This window comes from Dermacentor albipictus, chromosome 2 (assembly GCF_038994185.2).
Source record: "Dermacentor albipictus isolate Rhodes 1998 colony chromosome 2, USDA_Dalb.pri_finalv2, whole genome shotgun sequence".
Classification (NCBI taxonomy): domain Eukaryota; kingdom Metazoa; phylum Arthropoda; class Arachnida; order Ixodida; family Ixodidae; genus Dermacentor; species Dermacentor albipictus.
Genome location: NC_091822.1, coordinates 166831846 through 166853031, shown reverse-complemented (window position 1 = coordinate 166853031; position 21186 = coordinate 166831846). Strand labels below are relative to the sequence as shown.

The window sequence follows — 21186 nt, the reverse complement described above, 5'->3', positions numbered from 1 at the left end:
GAGAAGTTAAATGCGTTAGTGTTGCCATAAATGCGAGTGAGGCTTAAGGGGGGATGAGGGTCTTGAAAACTTTTTTTTTATTTCGTAACATATCTTCCTGAAAATTGGCATGCAGATATATCTTTGAATGCTGATCCCAAATATATATTCAGATTTTATATATCTCATCTATAAATGAAGATATTGCAAAATAATTCATCCCACATAGGTCTTTTCTTACGGGCCGTTATGATAATTTCTTAATTAGAAAAACTAGTTTCAAAGAATGGCTGTCATTTCCAAGGGCCCATTGCACATCCTAAAGCTAAAGAAATTTTTAAAAAGTGATCATATAGGTCATGAATGAATAACAAAGTAGGAAGAAAAAAACAATGCGGGAGTAATTAGCTTACATCTGACCTAATTGCTAGTCTAATGGGTTTAATGAAAAATGGAAAGCTTTAGGATGTAGTTGAGGTTTTACTGAAAAAAATGATACCTAATTCAATAAAATCAGTTGATGCAAACATTATGAAAAGTTCCGTAAGGCAAAGGCATTTGATCGAAAAAGCAAAGCTGAGAAAATTGCATTCAAAGTTTTGCTTACTCTGCCACTTTCGTTTACCTATCACATGGAAAAATTTAATGCTTTAGCATGCAGCCCAGTCATTACTGAACACAATAACACCAAACTCAAAGAAATCTGTTCATGTAAAGATTGTGAAAACCTCTGTATTGCATTGGTACTTGGCAAAAAAAAAAAAAAAAAAAAAGCTCAGAAAGTCGTCTTTACTTGCTGCGCCGACGTTCATTAGCTCGAACTTGCGGGAAGTCGCGGACTTCTTCGCCAATGAAGTTTTATTGTCTGCGTACTTTTCACGCCCCGCGCACTCCGCGCAAAACACCGCGTCGAAGCGTTGAGCACGCGAGCTCGGTTCAGCCGCGTCCGTCGGCACCGAAGCGGCGTTCGGAAACGCCGAAGTCGACGTTAGGCTTAGGTCAGCCGGCTCGGCCGCTTCCGACGACACGGAATCCGAAGCGACTTGCAGCGTTTCAAAAGTTAGCATTTTCGACGGGCTTAGTCCAGGCGCATCCACCGGCACTGCAGAGACTTGCGGTAACACCGAAGTTGACACCGATCGGGACTGTCCGGCCGCGTCCACCGGCGAAGCTGTTGTTGGCGAGCTCACTCCAGCCGCATCCACCAAGGCCACAGCCATATCTCTATGCCACAGCAGCTTGCGGCATCACCGAAGCTGTAGTTCTCGACGATGTAGCGCTCTTATTCCATGCGCGCCTCTTTTTGCTGACTGCTTTTCGCGTGCTTGCTTTCAAGCGCGCGTCTCGCGCCATCGTGACACGCGGAACAAAGACACCAGGCACGCAAAAGCAAGAAATTCGTGGTTAAAAGAGGCGACTCAATAGCCAAAATATCTACAAGAACGATAAAGAAAAAGGCAGAACGAAAAATACAAGAGGAATGCGAAAAATGACGTGCGCGCCGGCGAAAGCAGACGACGCGAAGGAGTCGAACAACGCGGCCGCGGGGCCGCGGCAGGCGAAGCATGCGTCACGGCCAATCAGAGGGCTGCGCCTCGGGGAGGCGCCCGCTTCACCCAATCAGCGGCTGTCTCGCGACGATTTCGCTCTTGAGAACGGGTGCTTGGGGTGCCGATCGCTCCGCTGCACGAGGGTCTACAGCGTGCCGACGGGCGCCAGAATAGAGAGCGGGAAACCAGCTTTCAAACGAGACCAAGATGGCGCCGATCGGTTCGCGTCGCGCGGAGCTACGGCAGCTTGAAAATGAAGCAAATCTTCGCGCTTGGCGTTCAATTTCGGCTCACCGACGTTTCTAAATTGCCGTTTTTTTTATACTTCGAGTAGGAATTGAGCCATAATATTTTGTAGAGGCATAGTTGGGACATTAAAGACTTCAAAAACGCAATTTTTGAAAATTGCCATTTTTGACCATTTTTCGCGATTTCAAGACCCGCGTCCCCCCTTAAATCATTATAAAGTCGTCGTGATGTGCAAGACGCGCGTTCCAGTGGCAAGTTTGATGGCTTGACTTGGTGAACATATCTATGGAGCAGGGACAGGAGGGCTATGTCACGTCGGCTACTCAGTGATTGAAGTGAAAGGTCGAGTTTTATTTGAGTAATGCTTGACTGGTAGCTGTAATTTCGGGAAATAAATCGACTAGCTCGGTTTTGGATGGCTTCTAACATGTGGATTAGGTATTCATGGTAGGGAGACCATATAGGGGACGCGAATTCGAGCTGAGGGCGTACAAATGATACGAATGCTAATTTACGGATGTTAGATGGGCAATTACGCAAGTTGCGGCGAATATACCCAAGAGATTTGGAAGCGTTTGCGCATATAGTTGCAATGTGAAAGGCCCAGGAAAGGCTCGGTGTAAGATTTACGCCTAGATATTTATATGCTGCTAGATATTTATAGCTAGTAAGTGAATGTTTAAAAGTTTATACAGCCGATAAAACTGCTATCCATACTTTTCGTATAGCTGTCTACTAATTTGCTATCGTAATTTATGTTTTGCCTTTTGGCCTAAACTGCGATTTCTTTCAAAATTTGTCGCAACGTTAGTGTATTGGGAGTAAAGCTTTGTTTTTACAAGCGAGAGAAAGTTGTATTCGTGTATGAAAGAATGAGGTGTGTGTACTGTAAAGGACTTTTTTTTAAATTTGTGACAAACGGGTGCGTGTTAAAATTGAGGGCGTGTTCCCCCCCCCCCCTTTCTTTTAGTCACGGAAAACGGATGCGCGTTACAATCAAGGACGTGTTAGAATCTAGTAAATACGGTATTCATCACCAAACAATCTCTACCCATATTCGTGAACAAAGCTAGCAAAAGCACCGAGCTTCCATAAAGCCATTCTGGAGGTTATCCAGGCTGCATAAGAAATCCTGCATAACCAACGCACTCGATGGAACCAAGGATGACGTTTGGAGTGCCAAGGATGCCTGTGAAGCATTTCACGAGGACTTCTCTGGCAGTTCCAACGAAGATGCAGCTTACAGCATCAACTAGCGAGATTTAGTAGCCAAGCTTACAGTAAATAAATGTGTGTCATGTTCAAAGTTTCTCATTTGTCTGAAAAGGTCTGGGTACACAATCGAAACTCGTGATAACGAAATCCCGCAACAACGAAATTCTCATGATGAAATACTTTCGCATCCTTGGCTTGATTGCATTTCGTACCTCTCGACAATGAAATGTCACTGTACAACAATCCTGCACTCAATGAAATTTGCTTGAACGTAACCCCACATATTACCTACTCGCGCAAGGCTAGCAGGCTGCAAAACATGCTAAATGCGATTGCTTTGCAATAAAATTGCATAAAATATCCTGATATTACACTTGAGTGAGCGACGCCATTTTTGTTCACAAAAACAACCAAGCGCCAGAAGCTGTGCTGGAAACACATCATGGCTGCCATCTTGTTTGTTGATTACTCATTTGAAGCAGCACGCATGTTGCTACTGACATGTGACAACAGTTTTTGCACCCCTGGTGTAGTATATAATGTGTGCCTTGGGGAGAAAAAATGCAGCAAGAACAAGGAAATCCACATCCCACCGACGTGGAATTGCTTATGGCACATGAGATGGCGGTCACAGCACAGAGTGCCGCGCATCGGTTCGTGACTGAGTGATTGCAAGGGAATATCCATCCCTTGCTTCAAGAATGCTGGTTTTTGGTGCCACCTGACAGGCTTTGCGTGCAGATTTGGCGCCGGACATGGATTTGCGCTAAGGGCCCGTAATCTAGATTGATTGCCTTCGAGTATATGAGATACGATCACTTTTGCGCTCGGCACCGGATGTTCCGGCACCTACAGGCGTGCGCTGGAGAAATGCTGCTGCACGCGTGGAGCACTGTTGCTATGCGTCCAGTGTTGCGTTACGCAAAATCTCAGAAAAATTATCGTATCTCCGAAAGCAATTGACTGAGAATACTGTTCCATGGCAATGCTGCCACTGCCGATTGACACATGTGGTGCGTTTTGTACTGTCAGCAATGCACTTCTATACCCTCGAGCAGAGCTTGCCAAAGTGGGCCAATGGAATTTGGGCAGCAAAGTTTCGTTCTGCAATGCATTACCTATCTGTGCTGTCTCATTTCGCAACAAGGAAATTCTCACGAAAGCGAATTTTTTTCGCGTTTCCCTCCAATTTCATTATTGTGAGGTTTACCTGTATATTCATTTGTTTTTTTTTTTCCGCTAGTTCAATGTATAGGGGTCGATCATTCTTATTTGACCTATCTTCGAGTAATACGGTAGTAGACGTTGCCGAAGGTCTCATTTTTATTTGACACCTTCAGGTTTTAGCAGAACCGAGCACTACAGCCCTGCCCTTCAGGATAAGTCATTCTATTCACTGAGCAAACTATCTTCACCTTGTGGATTCCCACAACACAGTTTTGCTTATACAAATTATATTATGTCAAACTAAAGCGAAATGCATAAACTACACGGAGGTCCAAGCGCCACAATGGTGACATTGTAATCTCAGAAGTGGTGATGTAAAGTAATAAACACTTGACACTCACTCTTTCAGTTCAGCCAGGACTTGAGCAATGTTTGCTTGGGATGCAAGGCGGATCATTATGTCCAATTTCTCCAACTTCACGTATATTGGGTCGTTGTACTTGACAAAGAACACCTTCATTTCATGTTTCAGGATGTCAGGCCTGCAAAGGAAGAGAGAAGCATGTGTGTGTCACCTACTCTGCCTACATGCCAATACGTTCCCACAATGCAAAGGTAATCGCACCACGATTTGAAGTGACTGCACCTGTACACACACACACGCACAGGAATTAAGCCTTACCTTTTTTGCACAATAAGGTTGATGTTCCTGAGTGCCACATACTGCACTTCTGGTTCACTGGACAGCAGAGTGACCAGAGGAGGGGCCAGTTTCTTTGTCAGGGTGGTGATAAAGTCGGAGTCGCTGCTCATCATCTCCATGAACTTCATCAGCACCTGAAGCAGCGAACGCATTCATGAGCATTAAAAAAATTAAATCTGTAGTTTCACGTGCCAAAATCGTGATCTGTTAATGAGGCACACTGTAGTGGGGTACTCTGGATTCATTTTGACCACCTGGGGTTTTTTCAACGTGCATCTAAATCAAGTACACAAGCATTTTTCTTGCATTCCTCCCCTCTACCCCCCATCGAGTGTTCGAGTTATTCATGCCCGTCATAGCTCATAATATAGGCAGGCATCGAATATCACTGTGCCCTGCATGAAAAGGCCCTTTGCATGGATATCAAATAGTAGGGAGAAGGGTATGCAATGCAAATATACAAGGAGGTTACAGGTAGTGGTGAAATATGTTGCTACAACCTAGCAAGTCAACATTTACATTAAAAGAACTTTGTACTGCCCAGCAGGACACAAGGAAAAGCCATTCAAAAATAAAAGGAATGAAGCTGAAAAGAAGAATGGGGTTTGATGTCCTGAAACTGCACAGTATATTATGAGCGACACCATGTGGTGAGAGGACGGGGGCAGTGGGGCTGTGGATTAATTTCAAACACCTGGGATTCCCTAACATGCACACAAAACTAAAATAAACAAGCATTTCTGCACTGTCCCTTCATCGGAATGCAGCCGCTGCAGCCCAAAGTTTTGAGCCCGTGACACTGCGCACAGCCGCAAAACCACTGCGTAGCCACTGCGGTGTGTCGGTTTATCAAGTGAACTAGTGCTCCAATCTCGCACGAGATACCGTCATCTCGAGTTTGAAAAATCACTCGGGCAACACGGCCAAGGCAACAACCACTGCATAGGAGAGTGGGATAAGCTCGCACCGACCTTGACTGCTGACAGCACCACGGCCGCGTTGGCGTGTGCCAGGCGCGGAGTGACCCGCTCGCAGATGCTTTGGGCCTCGCGTTCGTCCTTGGGCGAGTAGTTGGACAGCGAGTCGAGGATGAACACTTGACCCCACTCGGTGCACTCGTTCAGTGCCGTCAGCAGCTTGTTGATGGTTGGCCCACTCATCTCGGACAGTGGCTGGCCACTGCTCGACGCCTCGTTCATCTCGGAAAGCGCTGCCACAGCATTGGCCACTACCTGTGTCACGCCCGCAGCATCACAGGATCAGCGAGAACTCTGAAACAGCTGCGCTGGCGCAAAGCGTTATACTATCCAACCAATAGTGCAAACTGTTTCACCACTTGACAAATGGACAAGTATGCTTTAACACTAATCGTATATGCTTGGCTGTTTGGCACCGCGAAGGTCCGATTTAAACACGGGAAACTTAATGCATAGCCTACAGCGGCATTTTGATACGCTGGAAAGAGTTTTCAATTATGGATCGTTCAGCAAACCGATTACTAATCAGCTACTATACTATTAGGTTATAACTAGAAAAAAAAATTGACATATTTACTCTACATATCCAGAAAAAAAGGTGATCAAGTTGTTCTAATTTTCTTTGATGTGGAAGTGTGTTTTGGCATTACATAGTTAATGTGGCATATCAGAACTAAAGCACACCTTGCTCCTTCTTAAAGTTAAAGATATTCCTCAGCACAGTGTTTCCTAAAGAAATTTTTATTTGCTCTTAAATTCGGTGACATCTACATTACATTAGAAAATATAGAGCAGATCCTGAAGGCAACGGCACACCTGCAATGGCGTGAATATCATTAAACTTTCTTGCAATTATGCCTGTGCTATGAGGTGTTGGCAAATTGTCTTTCAGCTGGTGTTTACCTGGGCACACACAGGCCACAGGGTAATAAGGGTGCACACATTTTGTGCAACAGTAATATTTAACAGTCATACACTAGAGCAGGCTAAACTCCTCAAATTCGCAATGCTGGTTGCAAACCGTTCTGTAATTTTCGAGTAGCAATTATGCCATTGCAAACAAAATTACAAGGACTTCTGCGATCCTTGTGACTACCAAAAAGACACATAAGAAATGTTGCAAATACAGTGTTACTATCAAATGATGGGCTTTCTGCAAGTGCCATTCATGAAGACATGCTGCAATGTCAAGCAGCGGTTGTTTCACTGTAACATCAAAAGGTAGGCCATAGGAAACAGAGTGGAAGACTGCAAATTAAATTTCTATCACATGGTCCATTTCACACTTTGCCTGTGCCATAAAGTGGCCACAGCACAGTCAGGTAATTATGATTTCATCATTAGCCACAAGACACTGTACCCATTAAGCCACTGCAGCAGATACTGATTGCACACATTATGCATTCAAAATTGTAGCTCACATTTTTCATGAAAATTTTGTTTCTTTTTATAAGTTTAGGAGAAGACGTCACATCGTTAGCTATCAAGTGCTAGTACTCGCACATGACACTACTCTGAATGTCGCAATTCAGAACCACAAAATTTACAGACAGTAGCAAAGTCAAAAAGCCAAATGTGTCCTGTTGACATGTCTACACGAAATGCTGAAGCCAGGTACACAACCCTGTAGCCTGCATAAAGCTACTCCTACAATTTCATTTCACCTAAGGATCAAGAAAACGCACCATGGGGTTGGAATCAGAGAGAAGGTCTCGCAGCTGATCCAAAAAGCCCTGGTCCTCCACGAGGGGGGCATTGATGTCATGCAACTTGGCGACGCACACGGCAGCCGTCTTTCGCACGTAGGGGTCCTCGTCTTTCAAGCACTTCCGCAGGGGTTCGCATAGGTACTCCGTTATCTTGTCCACGCGGATGCAACCCATGGTGCGTACCGCCAGCGCCCGGATGAGGGGGTTGCCGTCCTCACAGTCCTGAGGGAACACAAGACCGTAAGACTCGGGACATGAGTATCATTATTTCTTGTTTCTGGGAAGAAACAGTTATGTTTTAGGCAACAGCCAATCTTTAAATATCAAAGGCGTCAGTAAACATGTGGAAGTAAGAATGATGACGAGTGATAAGGCTTACATTCTCAAGCAGCACCTGTGTTGTGAGGGGTGTCGCTCTGAAGTTTGACCATGAGGGGTTCTCAAATGTGCAGCCTAATCTATTAATACATTGGCATTTTTGCATCTGTCACAATGTGGTCATGTGAACTGAAATGGAGACAGACCCTAGGAGACAGATAAAATGAAGCTTTGGATTTTAAGATTTATGTAGGTACTCTTCATCCCCATGACTCGTAAGTGAAAATGAGCAGCAACACCTTACATATTACAGCCACACATTGTACAGCCACGGTGTCTACACTCCCTCCACCTTGCGGACTTTGCAGACATGATTTGACATATTCAACAATGATGAGTTCACTGCCTACCAGGGTGTCCATATGGTGCCGTGTGATGAATAAGAATGAGGTATCCATTGCCTGTGCTGCTATCACAGAACACACAAGGCAATCAAACGCATATGCAGACTGCTGCCATAGAACTTTCCAATCCACTCTTGCTGCCTTCAAGTGATCAATGCATACGCAGGGTGAACGACCAGTACAAAAATGTCAGTGCTAAGTTTCCAAAGTGTATGAATCATTCACAACTTAAAGAAGCAGAAAATATGAAGAGCATCGGCTACTCACTTTTACAAATGTATTCACAGCCATTATAGCCATATCAGGTTGACTCTTAGCATAATTCATCAGGTAGAGGTAGACAAGTTTCTTCAGTTCTAAGTTGTCCGTCTGCATGCAGTTTACCACATCTGGAAACAGGGCACTGCAAGAAAATGCAACGTCTTAGTTGTCGAATTTGCACCATTCAATGCAAAGCAGGTATATAACAGAACCGCAGCACAGGCCAGCAAGCTCCAGGTCATGTAATGATAGTACAGAAGTTGCAGCACTCATTTCATGCCTGGAATTATTTCTTGCCACAACTCCTGAGATGCAAATCCTGTACAAGGCCACATGAACTACGTTCAGAACACCCCAAATCTCTTTCTTTAGCTTAAATAGGCTGCCTCTAGATTGCTGAGCATGGGCTTTATTTAAGCACGCTTGATCAATCAGAGGTATTAAATTTCGCATAACGTGCCCTAGCAGAAGCCACAGCCCACTTGTAACACTAAACTTCAGGCATTGAGCTAATGCCCTAGCGAGCCAGTTAACAAAACCAGGCTTCGCGCAGCTTGCGCAAAGGAATCAATCGCGACCGAGAAATTCAATCCGGATCAGGCTTGATCTCGATCAAAAGTACGCCGTGAGACACCCATACAATGTACCATTTCCGTGTGCTTCAGTACAAGCGTGATTACCGAATGCCCCATTTCTGAACTCATAGACATCGTTCCCATTTACCGGATTGCCCAAGTTGAACGGAACGGGCCAGTTGCCGCAGGAATCGCTGAACGACGAAATTATGACAGAAGGCGGACTTATTTTCAGCATTGGACATACGCGCTATATCGGTGGTAATATTGGCAGATCACGACTACGGCCAGTCAAATTTTTACGTACTGAGCACTCCATGATCATGCCGAAATGCGCGATCTCGATGGCACGAGTTTTGGATATTTTTAAAGGCACAGACAAGATAGCCAACAGGCGCGCCATAGCTAAGGAAACAGCAGGTCGGTGGTTTTTAGCAATTTTTCTGCGCAACAAGATCGTTACGCTGTACTAACTTTACTAGGAACTGCAACAGTCGCTTATGTGCGGCTGCTGCAACGCGCCGGTTGCTTGCGCAAGAACGGCTAAATCCAAGGGACCGCGGGCTGAAAATTTGCAACCCTTCGATCCACTACTGCCGTTTTCCACAAGCGTTAAGCGAATGCAAAGTTCATCAGCAGCAACGAAACCAAACTGGGGAAAGTGTAAACACGCAATGCAGTGTTGGAAAGGCGGCCGCGCTACGGAGAGAAGTCCCACCTGACATCCTTGCCGACTGTCATCGAGGCGATTACTTTCTTCACTGCTTCGCGTTTCTTCTCTTTTTTGTCGCTGTTGAGTTCGCTCTTCAGCTCGAATATTTCACCTGGAATCGGACAGCAACGGTCAGCTGACGGCCACGCACGCAAAAAATTCGGTCGTCTCGAGCAAACGACCGAGAACATGAGCCGGTCGGCGTTGCCGCCCCCCTCAGAGTGAGAGCTGCAGAGCAAAGGTTTCGCCGCCGGTAAAGAATCAGACTGAGTTTAAGGTGTTAAGCGGGGCCGTCTGCAGAACACATGTTCATTATCTGTGGGCTACCTTCACATATGGTACAGGAAAAAGAACAGAAAAGCGTGCTTAAACTAACCTTTCTTGGTTGTCGTGAAGTACTTCGCGTCAGTCATGATTGGCTAAAGTAGCGGTGCACGGTATTCTGTTGAGGCGAAGAGAAGAATGAACAACACTGGCAGACGACACGCGAGCGTGTCGCACCTCTCTAAACAACATGTAGTAGCCGTGATAGCAGGGAGAAAGCCCATCTAACACGCCGAGACTCACCGAAAAGAACGTGATTTAGGCGTAGTTCAGCTCCCCTCTCTGAACGGTTCGCGTGTGAATGGGCGCTGTGTTCACTGAGCCGGAGGCACCATATCCAACCAGCCTCGATACTTGATAACTAGCGGGGCTGCTTTGGCAAAGAAGCGGCTCTTCAATGCACGGAATCGCTTGGACACTTTCCTGGCATAAAGTGCATATACGCCCCTGAAGGAAACACTCCCGATTATTGCTTGTGCTGTGCGCTGCGCAAGCACCGACGAAACTCGCACTTGATCCGGAGCGTGGCGCTGCTATCCGGCAATTTTTGTTCCCTCCACTCGTGCATCGTAGCATGCTCGTATGGAGACACCGTCGCGAGGTTACTGCGATTCACGATTTAAGGAAGAAGTTGGAATAGTCTAGGTCTTCGCTTATTCAACACATTAACGTGTAGTAAAGCTTTTATTTCTGTCGCTGTGAAATGATGACGCCTACATAAAAATTACAGCAGTCTCGCGCATTGGCTGCACCACGACTGCGCTAGTGTTGCGCAAGGGACGCACATATTGTAGTTCAAGATATGCCAATTACAACGTAGTGAAACCGAAATGATGGCGGAAACTCCCCCAATTTTTTTTTGATGGCGGCGTTTAGTAGATGCCGCACCATTCGCTGCGTCGTAGTACGATCATTTACCACCGCCCAATCCAGCAATTCTAGATGGCCCAACCAACGTGCGCTTATTTACTACCAAGATAAAAAAGAAAGCATAAGCTAGTGTAAGCTGGCATGTAATTAAAAGGTTGTCCTGCAGGCTATGCAATTTCTCCTGTGTTTGGAAAATTAAACTTAATTTGTGCAAATAATTAAGCTTAACCCATACTACTATGGTTAATTCATAATGCAGAAACTGTGCATGTTTATGTTCTGCGACATGCGTAGAAATGACAAATGAATACAGGGACAGCAGCTCTGCTTTATGCAAAAAAAGTTGAAGACACATGACTCGAACATCAGAATATGCTTAGTCACACTCCAGACTTGAAGGCTGTCTTCGGTCAGTCTTCTCCTATGTGTACACGCTCCCAACGACAGTGATGATGGCTGAAGGCAACTCATTTGTAGAGCAGATGAGGCGACACATGGTATGGAGTAAACAAAGCACAAGTGACTCGCACGCAATGGTTGATGCGTCTATATAAAATATGCACGTCTCGCACATTACAGCAGTAGTTGCAACACCAAGCTTCACAGGATGAAGAACACAATGCTTTGAGAAGAGAAAAAAAAAAGTAATACGGAAGAGAAAGCTTCGCACTTGCGTATACAAATAGCTCTGGAGCCACTACATGCAAGTGTTTGTTGCGTGACCACATGCTCATCGGCTCTGACACAACAGACAACATGTGACAACCGCGCACGCTACTTTACTGCCTCAGTCTGCTGGATGTACCGCAGTTTAATTGCAACGGCTCCTACAATTAACAAGCCATTTCTAAAAACCAGTTACAGATAATGTTCCCCATGCAATGGAGACTTTAGTACAACTGTCTTCATTCCCCAAGGAATGTATGCATCTCCGGCAAATTGGCAACTCGTGCTCAGTCGCAAACAGCACTCCTTTCCTCCCTGGTAAGAAAAATCTGGAACTCGTGCTGTTGCTTTACAAAGAACGAGTTTTGTTGTTCTAGGGTGCCAATTTGAAGCACGGAGAAGACCGGCTGGGTTCTCATGTCCCAAGATGATGCACCCTTCCGTGCACACACAAGGAAGCGGCACTCCATAAAATTTCGACCTATTGAAGTGTACTTTGCCGAAATAGCACTTTGAAAATGTTTCACCTTTAGAAACGCATTTCTGTATCTAAGCAATGCCACCTTTTGAAGAGCACTATACCAAGATAGCGCTCCCGAAATACTGGACAAATTATTTTGTCACATAACAGCAAACGTAGTCATTCTTGCGAAAGTCCCTTTCCTTAATGCTGTGTGCCCAGTGATTATCCTGTCAACAAACATAAAGTGCACCTGAAGTTATCGACAGTAATGCAGTTGGTCTGCACAACAGTGGAGGGAGGTGTTGTGTGAAATGATGGTTATAGCACAGCTTTAAAAATGCTACGACCTTTTCATGCCGCATAACATTAACTGTTGTCAAGGGCAAGAAATGCACGAGATTAGCGACAATCATTGCAGAGTAACGAATAAACTGCACTGTAAATGACATACAATTTTCTGTGGTACAATGGGACAAATGTACACCTCAAGAGGTGCCATGTTTCCAATAGCAAGGAGTGCAGTGGTGGGGAGATTCAGCATTCCTTTGGGGACTCAATGTGTGATAAAAGACAGCACACTGCATTTTCACCGAACATGTGAAAAAAAAAAAAAAGGAAAGAACAAAAGCAACTGCAAAAAATAAATAACTTAGGCTCATCAACTTGCATCTCCCCATGGCATTAAACAAGGCCACTTGTTAATCTCTTAGTTCCAACACGTCAGGTCCCTGTTGAGACCCAACAATGACATGCCCAGCAGCATAACGCGTCGGAGAAACAAATAAAGGAAACCGGCACATAATGAAGGAAATAAATACAGTGCTATTCCCTCAATACAAGTTATATAAAGGCTTTATGTGACTAAAGTGCGTTGCACTGGCAGAGAACAAATGTCGGCGCAATCGTCTCGGTGGGGGAGACAACAGCTGAAGTGCACCGACAGGCTCAATGTGGAGCAAGATGGTCGATTCAACCAAGGATATTTCACCGCAATATGAACACTGCCAAAGGCAAGGTTCTCTGCTATTATATGCTATACATCTATGGCTGTTAACAAAATACCTGTAGATACACCGACAGTAATGCAGCAATTATTCATCATCAAAAAAAAAAAAATTCGTGCCCACAGTGCCTGGTAGCCAGTATGTTGGGCTCTTCCGTGTTTAGTCATTCTGTCTGAAAGCTATAGGCATCCTTAACATGTGAAGGTTTGGCTTAAATAGACAGCAGTAACAGTAGATAATTATTTGATGCAGACAACCACAAATTTCATCAACAAACAGTAATCATCACAAACTTCAGCCAACTAGAGTTCCAACATAATGGGTAAACGGTCAGTGTGGCGCAAGAACCAAGAGTGTAGTGAAGGTGTTTGGACTGTAAAGGAAAGAACGTCTTACGGAGTTTGGACAGACAATTGCACTGACAGCAAAAGGACCAGAACACCAAGTCAGTGAAAGTTTAAAAAGATTTAAAAAGACCATGACAACAACTTGCAATAAGCAATGCATGGAGACAAGGCTAGCAGAAACTCTTTGTTAAGCTCAGAATCGAAAAAAATATAGCCACAACTGTGTACAAAATGAAATCGTAGCAAGGCTCCCGAACCTGGCCACGTAGTGAAAAGAAAGCCCAGTAAATCTCCTCACACAAGGAATCTTCGCCTCAAGGTTTGTGCAGATAACCGTCTGTACAAGCTAGTGGTTTTTGTACCACGATACCAAGAAGAGGGACGGAAACATAACATGGGCAAAAATCCAGGCAGGTGGAAGTCACAAGTCTGCTTTGAAATTGGGCAATCACTGCACGTGCTTAAGTGGAAACATGCAGAAGAAAAGCAGTGCAAAGACAAGATGCAACACAAAGACAAATACAGTGCTGTACTTGTGTGTTGCATGATGTTTTCACAAAGTTGTTCATTATATTCCTGCCCCAACCAGCCCATATGAGCATCACTCTCCATTTCCGTGACAGCAATTACGAGGTTGGTAGAATATATTGAAAGCAAACTAACATTACACAGCATAAAAAAACAAGGTTTTTGTCCAATCTTGGGAGACAGACTAAGAAAAACAAAAGCTAGATGTGCCACCTGTTAGTGCAAATTTCATGGAATGTCTTGTCAACTGCAAGTACCTATCAGGTATCTCATAGGGGTCACCATGCCAAATTGCAATCCTCCTCCTTTGATTCTGGGCCCTTGATGAGCGACTGAGAAAGGAAGTAACATTATTTCTAACCTATCACATAAGTGTTTTCAGGCATTCTTGAGCCAATGCAAATAGAATTCTCACAGATCAAATGCTGATGCACATCACTTTCAAGTGCATTTTACTTCAGTTATGGTCTGTCCTGTTCATACTTCCTTCGTGCTTTGGCAGCACTTGAACGGTTCAGGGAAAACAGACTTCAGCGTGGATCGACACTGCCCATGCACAGCGACACTAAGTCCTCATTGTCTGTCTAAACTTATTCTATAAATGTAGACGACCCCAACATTTTTCATTCATTGGCATAGTCCGACCAACATTAGGAAGCACTTATAAAGCAAGTAATGATACTTCACAGGCATGGAACAATTGCAGTAAGCAAACCTGCTGAAAAATCATAAGAGGTTTGCCAGAACAAGCCCCTATGCACCAGCCAGCATAGTCTCCTGACATACACCGCTGCAAGTGTTTTGGCAATTCTCAAATAGTTTTCTGCAGTTAACAAGGTGACCTACACTAGCTAAAATGCTCGCACGTACATGCCATCAGCATTGTCCACGAATCCACTGTAACTGAAGCAACATGAGATCTGGCCAAAAGACCAAGATGTCATTATTGCCTTGCATTGCATGCTACTCTTCACTGTGAATGATGAGTAACACTGCAGTGATTCAGATCACAAAATGTTCAGAACTGGAAACAAGTTAGTAGCTGGTTAAATAGGTAGCACAAAAAACATTAGGGAAAAAATTTCACGAGGAAAAGGTTCACGTCTCTAGCTAATAAGAACTTTAGCCAAAAAATATGTCGCGAGGCTTCAATCGAGCAATGCCTGGCTCAGCCAAGAATGAGCTGGTGCAAACTCTCTTTCGGTAGAAATCAACGCCACCAACAGCAGAATCCTAATTTGTTGGGCATACCGATGAAAGAATTTAACGTCAACGCTGAAAACTGAACGTGGCTGGCATCTAGAAAAGCCACAGACTGCACGATATACAAGTAGACAATTTCTGCATTTGGCGGTGCCCATAAAGGTAATTGTGAATAAAGTATGGTCTGTTCTCACAATATGTAAGGGAAAAAAAAGATGCCTCGGTGCTACACGAGAGATCACCTCTCCATATTCGACAGTAGTACTACTTATTAATGAACAAGGATCTGCCTTGTTATAAAGAATGAGCACTCATTAAGAACAAAGATGCACAAATACTATACCCTGTTTGTGCTACAGATAAGTACATGTCTTCCAGCATCGCCCAAATAATCCCAATTTCTGCCCCTTCATCCGATTCTGCCTTATGAAAGGATCTGCTCTCAACAACGTTGCTAATTTTACTTTTACGACGAATCGACTAATGAACATTCCTTCCAAAAGTATTTGGCATTATTGTGAATGGACTTGGCCGTAAATGACCATTCCCATATACCGAGATTCCCTCCGGCTGCGTGTGTCCATACCCAGTTAGTCCCTGCAGTGATACTGAAGAACATGAACTGAGCACATGTAAAACGAAGACTCTGCTTTGGCTGGATATTCTTATTTGACCTTCCAGGCAATCACTCTGCCATCATATCCATGTGGCAAAGATCAAGTAATGAAACTGATGTGCATTACGGTCAAGAGTACAAGTTCTGAACCAGGCACGAGTGCTTCGAACAATGCCAGTGTCTTTTTGCTGTTCAATGTAAAGTGCTTGTTACGCAACCATGTGTTCCCCAATGTTTACCCAAAAAAGCTTTAGGGGCACCACCCACAAGATAAGAAACACTTAAAATAAAACAGGTCTAGTCTTTGTGCACAGTGGTGTGTATAAACACCAGTGCTTTTTACAATGTACACTTGGAACACCGGTGCCTGTAATTGAAGAGGCTTCAAGAATGCATGGCAGAGCCGCCGTATACCAAGAACTGCAGAATTAAGCACAGTTACAATTACTGGTATTTATTAAACCAATGTTTTGCATGTCAGAGCCACCACATAGTTTTGGAGCTCTTTTGACCGCGCGCACCAGTGTTGAGGCTCACACTGAACGTGACTGTACATGCTTTGATGCACACAAGGTGACAAGTGCGCAAACATCTTAAACTCCATCCTTGCAGATTTTTTCGATGAATTGAGTTGCATAACAAACATTTCATGGTAGCTGCGGGGATTTGAAACCAGAGGACTGGCAACAACAAAGAAAGACATTGATGTACCCACAAGCATGGCAATGAACAATACGCACTTCCAGATTCTGTTTAGAATCCTTTCGTTCCCTAGTCCATATGAGCAAGCTTTATAAACCTCAAGTGAATTTATTGGCTTTATAAAACTGAGTTGCTAATATCTTGGCCACTATTAAAAAAGTAAAAACAACGATAAGCTGGTAGCTAGTTGGTTGGACAAAGTTAAGTTTACGTAAGGTACAGGGCATGCACAAACTGCAAAGAACATTGACCTAAACCTTTGTTTGTAGTGCATGCATGCTGTATAGCCCACATAAATAATGACGAGATGGGCAAACTGTACAAACTACAAAAACATATGCATGGAGCCAGCATGAGGGAACACCTCATTTAAGAGGAAGCTTTAGCTCGGGTGCTCCTATCTAAATACATGTAAAAGAAAAATTCGTTTTTCTTGGCAACCACAGCACCAAATTTGACGAGGCTTGTTGCATTTAAAGGTAAAACTTAAAATCTGGTGACTGTTGGTTTCGAATTTTTGATTTAGGTCCTCAATTTTTTAACAAAAATTGGCAAAAATTGAAAATTTGCAATAAACGAGACTATCAAGTTTACAACTCTAACTCGGCAACGAAACATGATAATACAATTCTGTGAATTGCGTCTAATAGTACATCTAAAGCGGACAAAATTGATATGGTGCACATGAATCTCAAAAACATTTGTAATAAGGGAATACAGCTTTTGCAGAGCCCTTGTAAACAACGTAACAAATTCACGTAAGATATGAAATGACATATCGAATTTGTCCCCTTTCAATGGTCTAATGATTGCCATTTACAGAACCGCGATGTCTGTTTTTGATGCAGAGCTATTAATTTGTAAACTTCGTGCTTCCATTATTTTCAAACTTGCGAATTCTAAAAAATCATTTTAACAAAATTTAGGCCCTAAATCGAAATTCCGTTTCCAACAGTAGAATTTAACTTTATCTCTCACATGCAACAAATTTCATGAAAATTGGTCCAGGAGTTATCTCAGATTTTGCGTTTTACATGTATTTGAATAGGCCTCGTCGGAGTTGGGCCCATCTAAACATTCCTCTGATGTTCAAGGCTTTAATTTAAATTAAGAAAATTCTCAGGAGTCAGTTCATTGATGGTGACCTAGCAGTTGCCCATTGACATGTTTCTGAAGCAATTGACCCTTTAGATAAGTTCCAAGCTGGCTTGCAATGCAGAATGCCTAAAATAGGGTAGCTTAACTGCATAGCTAAAATGTCCATCAATGCATAGTGCATTGTTTGTTTTCGTGCGCACTTTCCCGTCATGTTTAATGCACGAAAATAACAGTGCACCAATTGTCCAGTAATCCCCATTTTATTTATGCGCCAGTCGCATAGAGCAATTGTGCATAGTGAAAAAGCTAGCTTAGCGCTTTCCTAAAAGGGTCTATTGTTGCACTAGTACCATTGAGCCATCGCCTTTCTTAACAGCTTGCCCTGTAAGCAACATCAAGGAAATCCCAAAAACCTTGTACAAGCTACCTTGCAAACAAAGGTACCATACAGAGCACAATAAGGCCAAATGTCACCGGCTTCCTACAGTTGTGTGTAGCTAGACAAGCAATTCTTGTGACATCATTTATTTCTACCCTGACTATCCAAGATGGCCAAAATGGAGAAATATCTCTTGCAGTTCTGAAATAACACAAGGCTTTGAATACTGTTGGTATAGCGTGCCCCTACAAGTGAAATTTCACTGCAGCTTATAAACGTTGTGTGCCAGCCAATTAACTGGAGGAATTATAACAGCATGCACGTGCGAGTGCTCAAGGATTGTCTAAAACTACCCTCGCTACAACTGCTAATGATTTCGGTAAACTGGTGAAGCAATGCGCTTATTGAGGCCTCGTCTCGCACAGTTGTGTCCAATGGCAGATGCCAACAACTGCCTGTTAAAATTGGATGAGCATGCCTGTGGTGCAAATTAAGTAGAACAAAAGACAGAGAGATAAAATAAAACTAGAATTCACACTGTGGCAAGATTAGTCCCAGTCACTGATAAATTGAGACAAGCGAAACGTGTGACGAGACACACTTTGTCAAAAATCAACTCCTCTAATGCTATGTTCAGTGTTCCACGTGCACAGACCGCACATTCCGCGCGGCCTGATCTCACATGTTGCAATCATGCTCATATTAAAGAAGGAAAAGTGCTAAAGAAATATAATCACAGATAAAACTTTGTTGTCATTGCAAGAAGCACTCGCAGCAAGTGTCGAGACAAACAAACAAACAAACAAACAAGAACAACGGCAGACTAGAAGATGCAGAGAGAGAAAACATTAACTTTAGAGAAACGCACATAAACACACGAAATAGTGCTGGCGAAGCTTTCAAAGAAAAACACGTCAAACTCTCCACTTGTGATCGTTCAGGCAGACAGATGTCACACGTGCTTCACATGCATCTTGTGACCCAGATGAAACCCCACTCAGCCCATGTAAACAGAGTCCATCACACTTCACAGCAGCATTCAAAGCAAACACACACCGCATTTTCATACATTCAAAGGTAATGATTTAAATTATTTGCAGGCACACACGCATACACGCAGACAAGCATAACATTATCTATTTCTCTCGTAACCCTCACTCTCAAAAACTTTGCACACAAACGCACACACATTCTAAAATCCTCAAGTATATTGAGTAAAAAAAATCTTCGACAACAACAAGCCCTAGGTCCCGTGGTACCTGACCATGCCTAGATGACAATACAATGGCATATTTGTCCTTGCAGCTGGCTTCGCTGCGTCATCACGGTGTCACCACCCCACAAATTACCGGGTGACGGGGGGGAAAAAAAAAACTTCCGTGCTTGTTCACCACGTCTTGTAGTGATCACACGACAACACAGTCCCCCACAGAGTCCTCTCGTGGCGAGTTTGTCACCGAGACAGAAGGGCCAACTTGACGTCATAAACACAGCACTACTCGTTTTGAAGTGGAGTTTCTTGCCCTGCACAACGTTTTCGCAGAACTTCTGCCTGTCCCCGACAGATCGCCACACCGGAATGGTACAGTAACCACCCCTGCTTTGCAGTGGGGTACATCGAAAACAAGTCTCCAAGTCAACTACACTTTCAGACAAAGAGTCAATTCCATTTTTAGCCGGTTGTCTGATGACCTACCATGTGTGAAGCTAAGGAAACACCCCTCACAGCAACAGACTATATATGCTATGGTTCAAATGGCTTGAAAGGAGAACCTTGTTTAGGCTCCTAGGTCAAAACAATTATTTTCATCACCGAGTTAGTCTTGAGCACAAAAAACATAGTTCTACTAAGATCTGCCTCAAGAAGTGCAGAATTTCTTTTAAAGAATTAATCTGAAGGTCAGCACCATTGTTCTATATTAAAACACTTCCCTAAAGAGCGCTGTACTTCTTTTTTTCCACCAAGCTAGCCTGAAGTACAGAAAATCCTTCCTACATAAAACGTTTTCCTCAAAGAGTGCTGTATATATTTTTTACCACCGAACTAACCTGAAAGACAGAAATAAAACATTCACCTCAAGAAGAGCGAGATGGAAAACATGCTATTTCTTGGCCTTTGCCTTAAAGCCTAGGGTGTTGTGCCAGTCTTGTCACCAGTCAGGTATGCGAATGCATCAATTGTGATTTAAGTTTTTGTGCCATTTTGTTTAGGTCTCATAAATAGTGAAGTCTCAAATAATACCATGAGCAACAACTGCCGTGCATTACGACCTCCCCAATTACCCACGTTGATGACTTCGTCTAGAAAGTTGAGCATGCGGCTTTGAGCAATAATGATTAACCGTGATTCCCCCCAGTACACCTTCGTTACAAGCCCCAGAACAATGACAGAAAAACGTAATGGCACCTTAACCCTCGCTAAAGAAACGAACACCGGAACAAGTGAAATTCAATTTGGCCTCAATGAAACAGGCACTTGCGAACGAGCACCTCACCGAGTTTATCAAGCTATCCTGTTTCTTTTACACTCGTCTCCCCTCAGCTTCACTGAAAACGGTCGTGCAAATGGAAGGAAGTGCGCTGGAGAAACGCGGCTTTTCAGAGACAGAAAAACAACAACAAAGGAACGACCAGTCGGGGAACAGGCAGGACCTGCTACGCTAGCAACCGGGCAGACTTGACTCTCCTAGGGTCAGGGACAGCCGGTCTGTCTGAAGGCCATCCCACTTTGGCTGTGCAGCTCCACCCCTCAGAATGGTGGGAAGTACTGTGGCGGTGGGTGGCCATTGCGAAATAGGGCCACCACGGGGGAGGAAGGGGCCGACGACGATGAGGGTAGCGGCGGCACGTCCTCTTCCTCCACCGGGGCGTGTTGTCAATCCCAGCCATTCTCCTTGATCATGTGAGCCAGCTCGATGATGTATTTGCCCTCCTTGTACTTCTGGCTCGACTCAAAGGCATGCTCCTGCATTTGAGAAGGAGAGACAGGCCAGCACAGAGTGTCACATAGGTGTAATTTAAAGATGGGAGTTATTTGCACCTCCACATTACAGGATGGAGATGTGACTCTCCCATTCAGCAAAACATACGCAAGCAATATGGTAATGCAATAGCACATTGATTCGCTGTAGTTGGAGCAGTAAGGAATAGAAAACATATTCAAATTG

General features: G+C 44.0%; 2 protein-coding genes across 2 annotated transcripts in view; both read right to left on the bottom strand.

The window, feature by feature from the left end:
- The window catches only part of LOC135910685 (AP-1 complex subunit beta-1-like), a 28170-nt gene extending 17483 nt beyond the window's left edge, over positions 1 to 10687 (bottom strand). The window contains exons 1-8 of the mRNA XM_065442726.2: positions 10387 to 10687; positions 10196 to 10261; positions 9826 to 9931; positions 8539 to 8674; positions 7526 to 7771; positions 5835 to 6095; positions 4843 to 4997; positions 4562 to 4702 (exon numbers count right to left, since the gene is read on the bottom strand). Of these exons, the coding sequence (XP_065298798.1) occupies positions 4562 to 4702; positions 4843 to 4997; positions 5835 to 6095; positions 7526 to 7771; positions 8539 to 8674; positions 9826 to 9931; positions 10196 to 10232 (1082 nt within the window). The 5' untranslated portion in view covers positions 10233 to 10261; positions 10387 to 10687. The remainder of the gene's footprint in view (positions 1 to 4561; positions 4703 to 4842; positions 4998 to 5834; positions 6096 to 7525; positions 7772 to 8538; positions 8675 to 9825; positions 9932 to 10195; positions 10262 to 10386) is intronic.
- Positions 10688 to 11544: 857 nt separating this feature from the next.
- Positions 11545 to 21186, bottom strand: part of LOC139056279 (protein yippee-like 2) — a 38668-nt gene continuing 29026 nt past the window's right edge. The window contains exon 5 of the mRNA XM_070534380.1: positions 11545 to 20984. Coding sequence (XP_070390481.1) covers positions 20895 to 20984 — 90 coding nt within the window. The 3' untranslated portion in view covers positions 11545 to 20894. The remainder of the gene's footprint in view (positions 20985 to 21186) is intronic.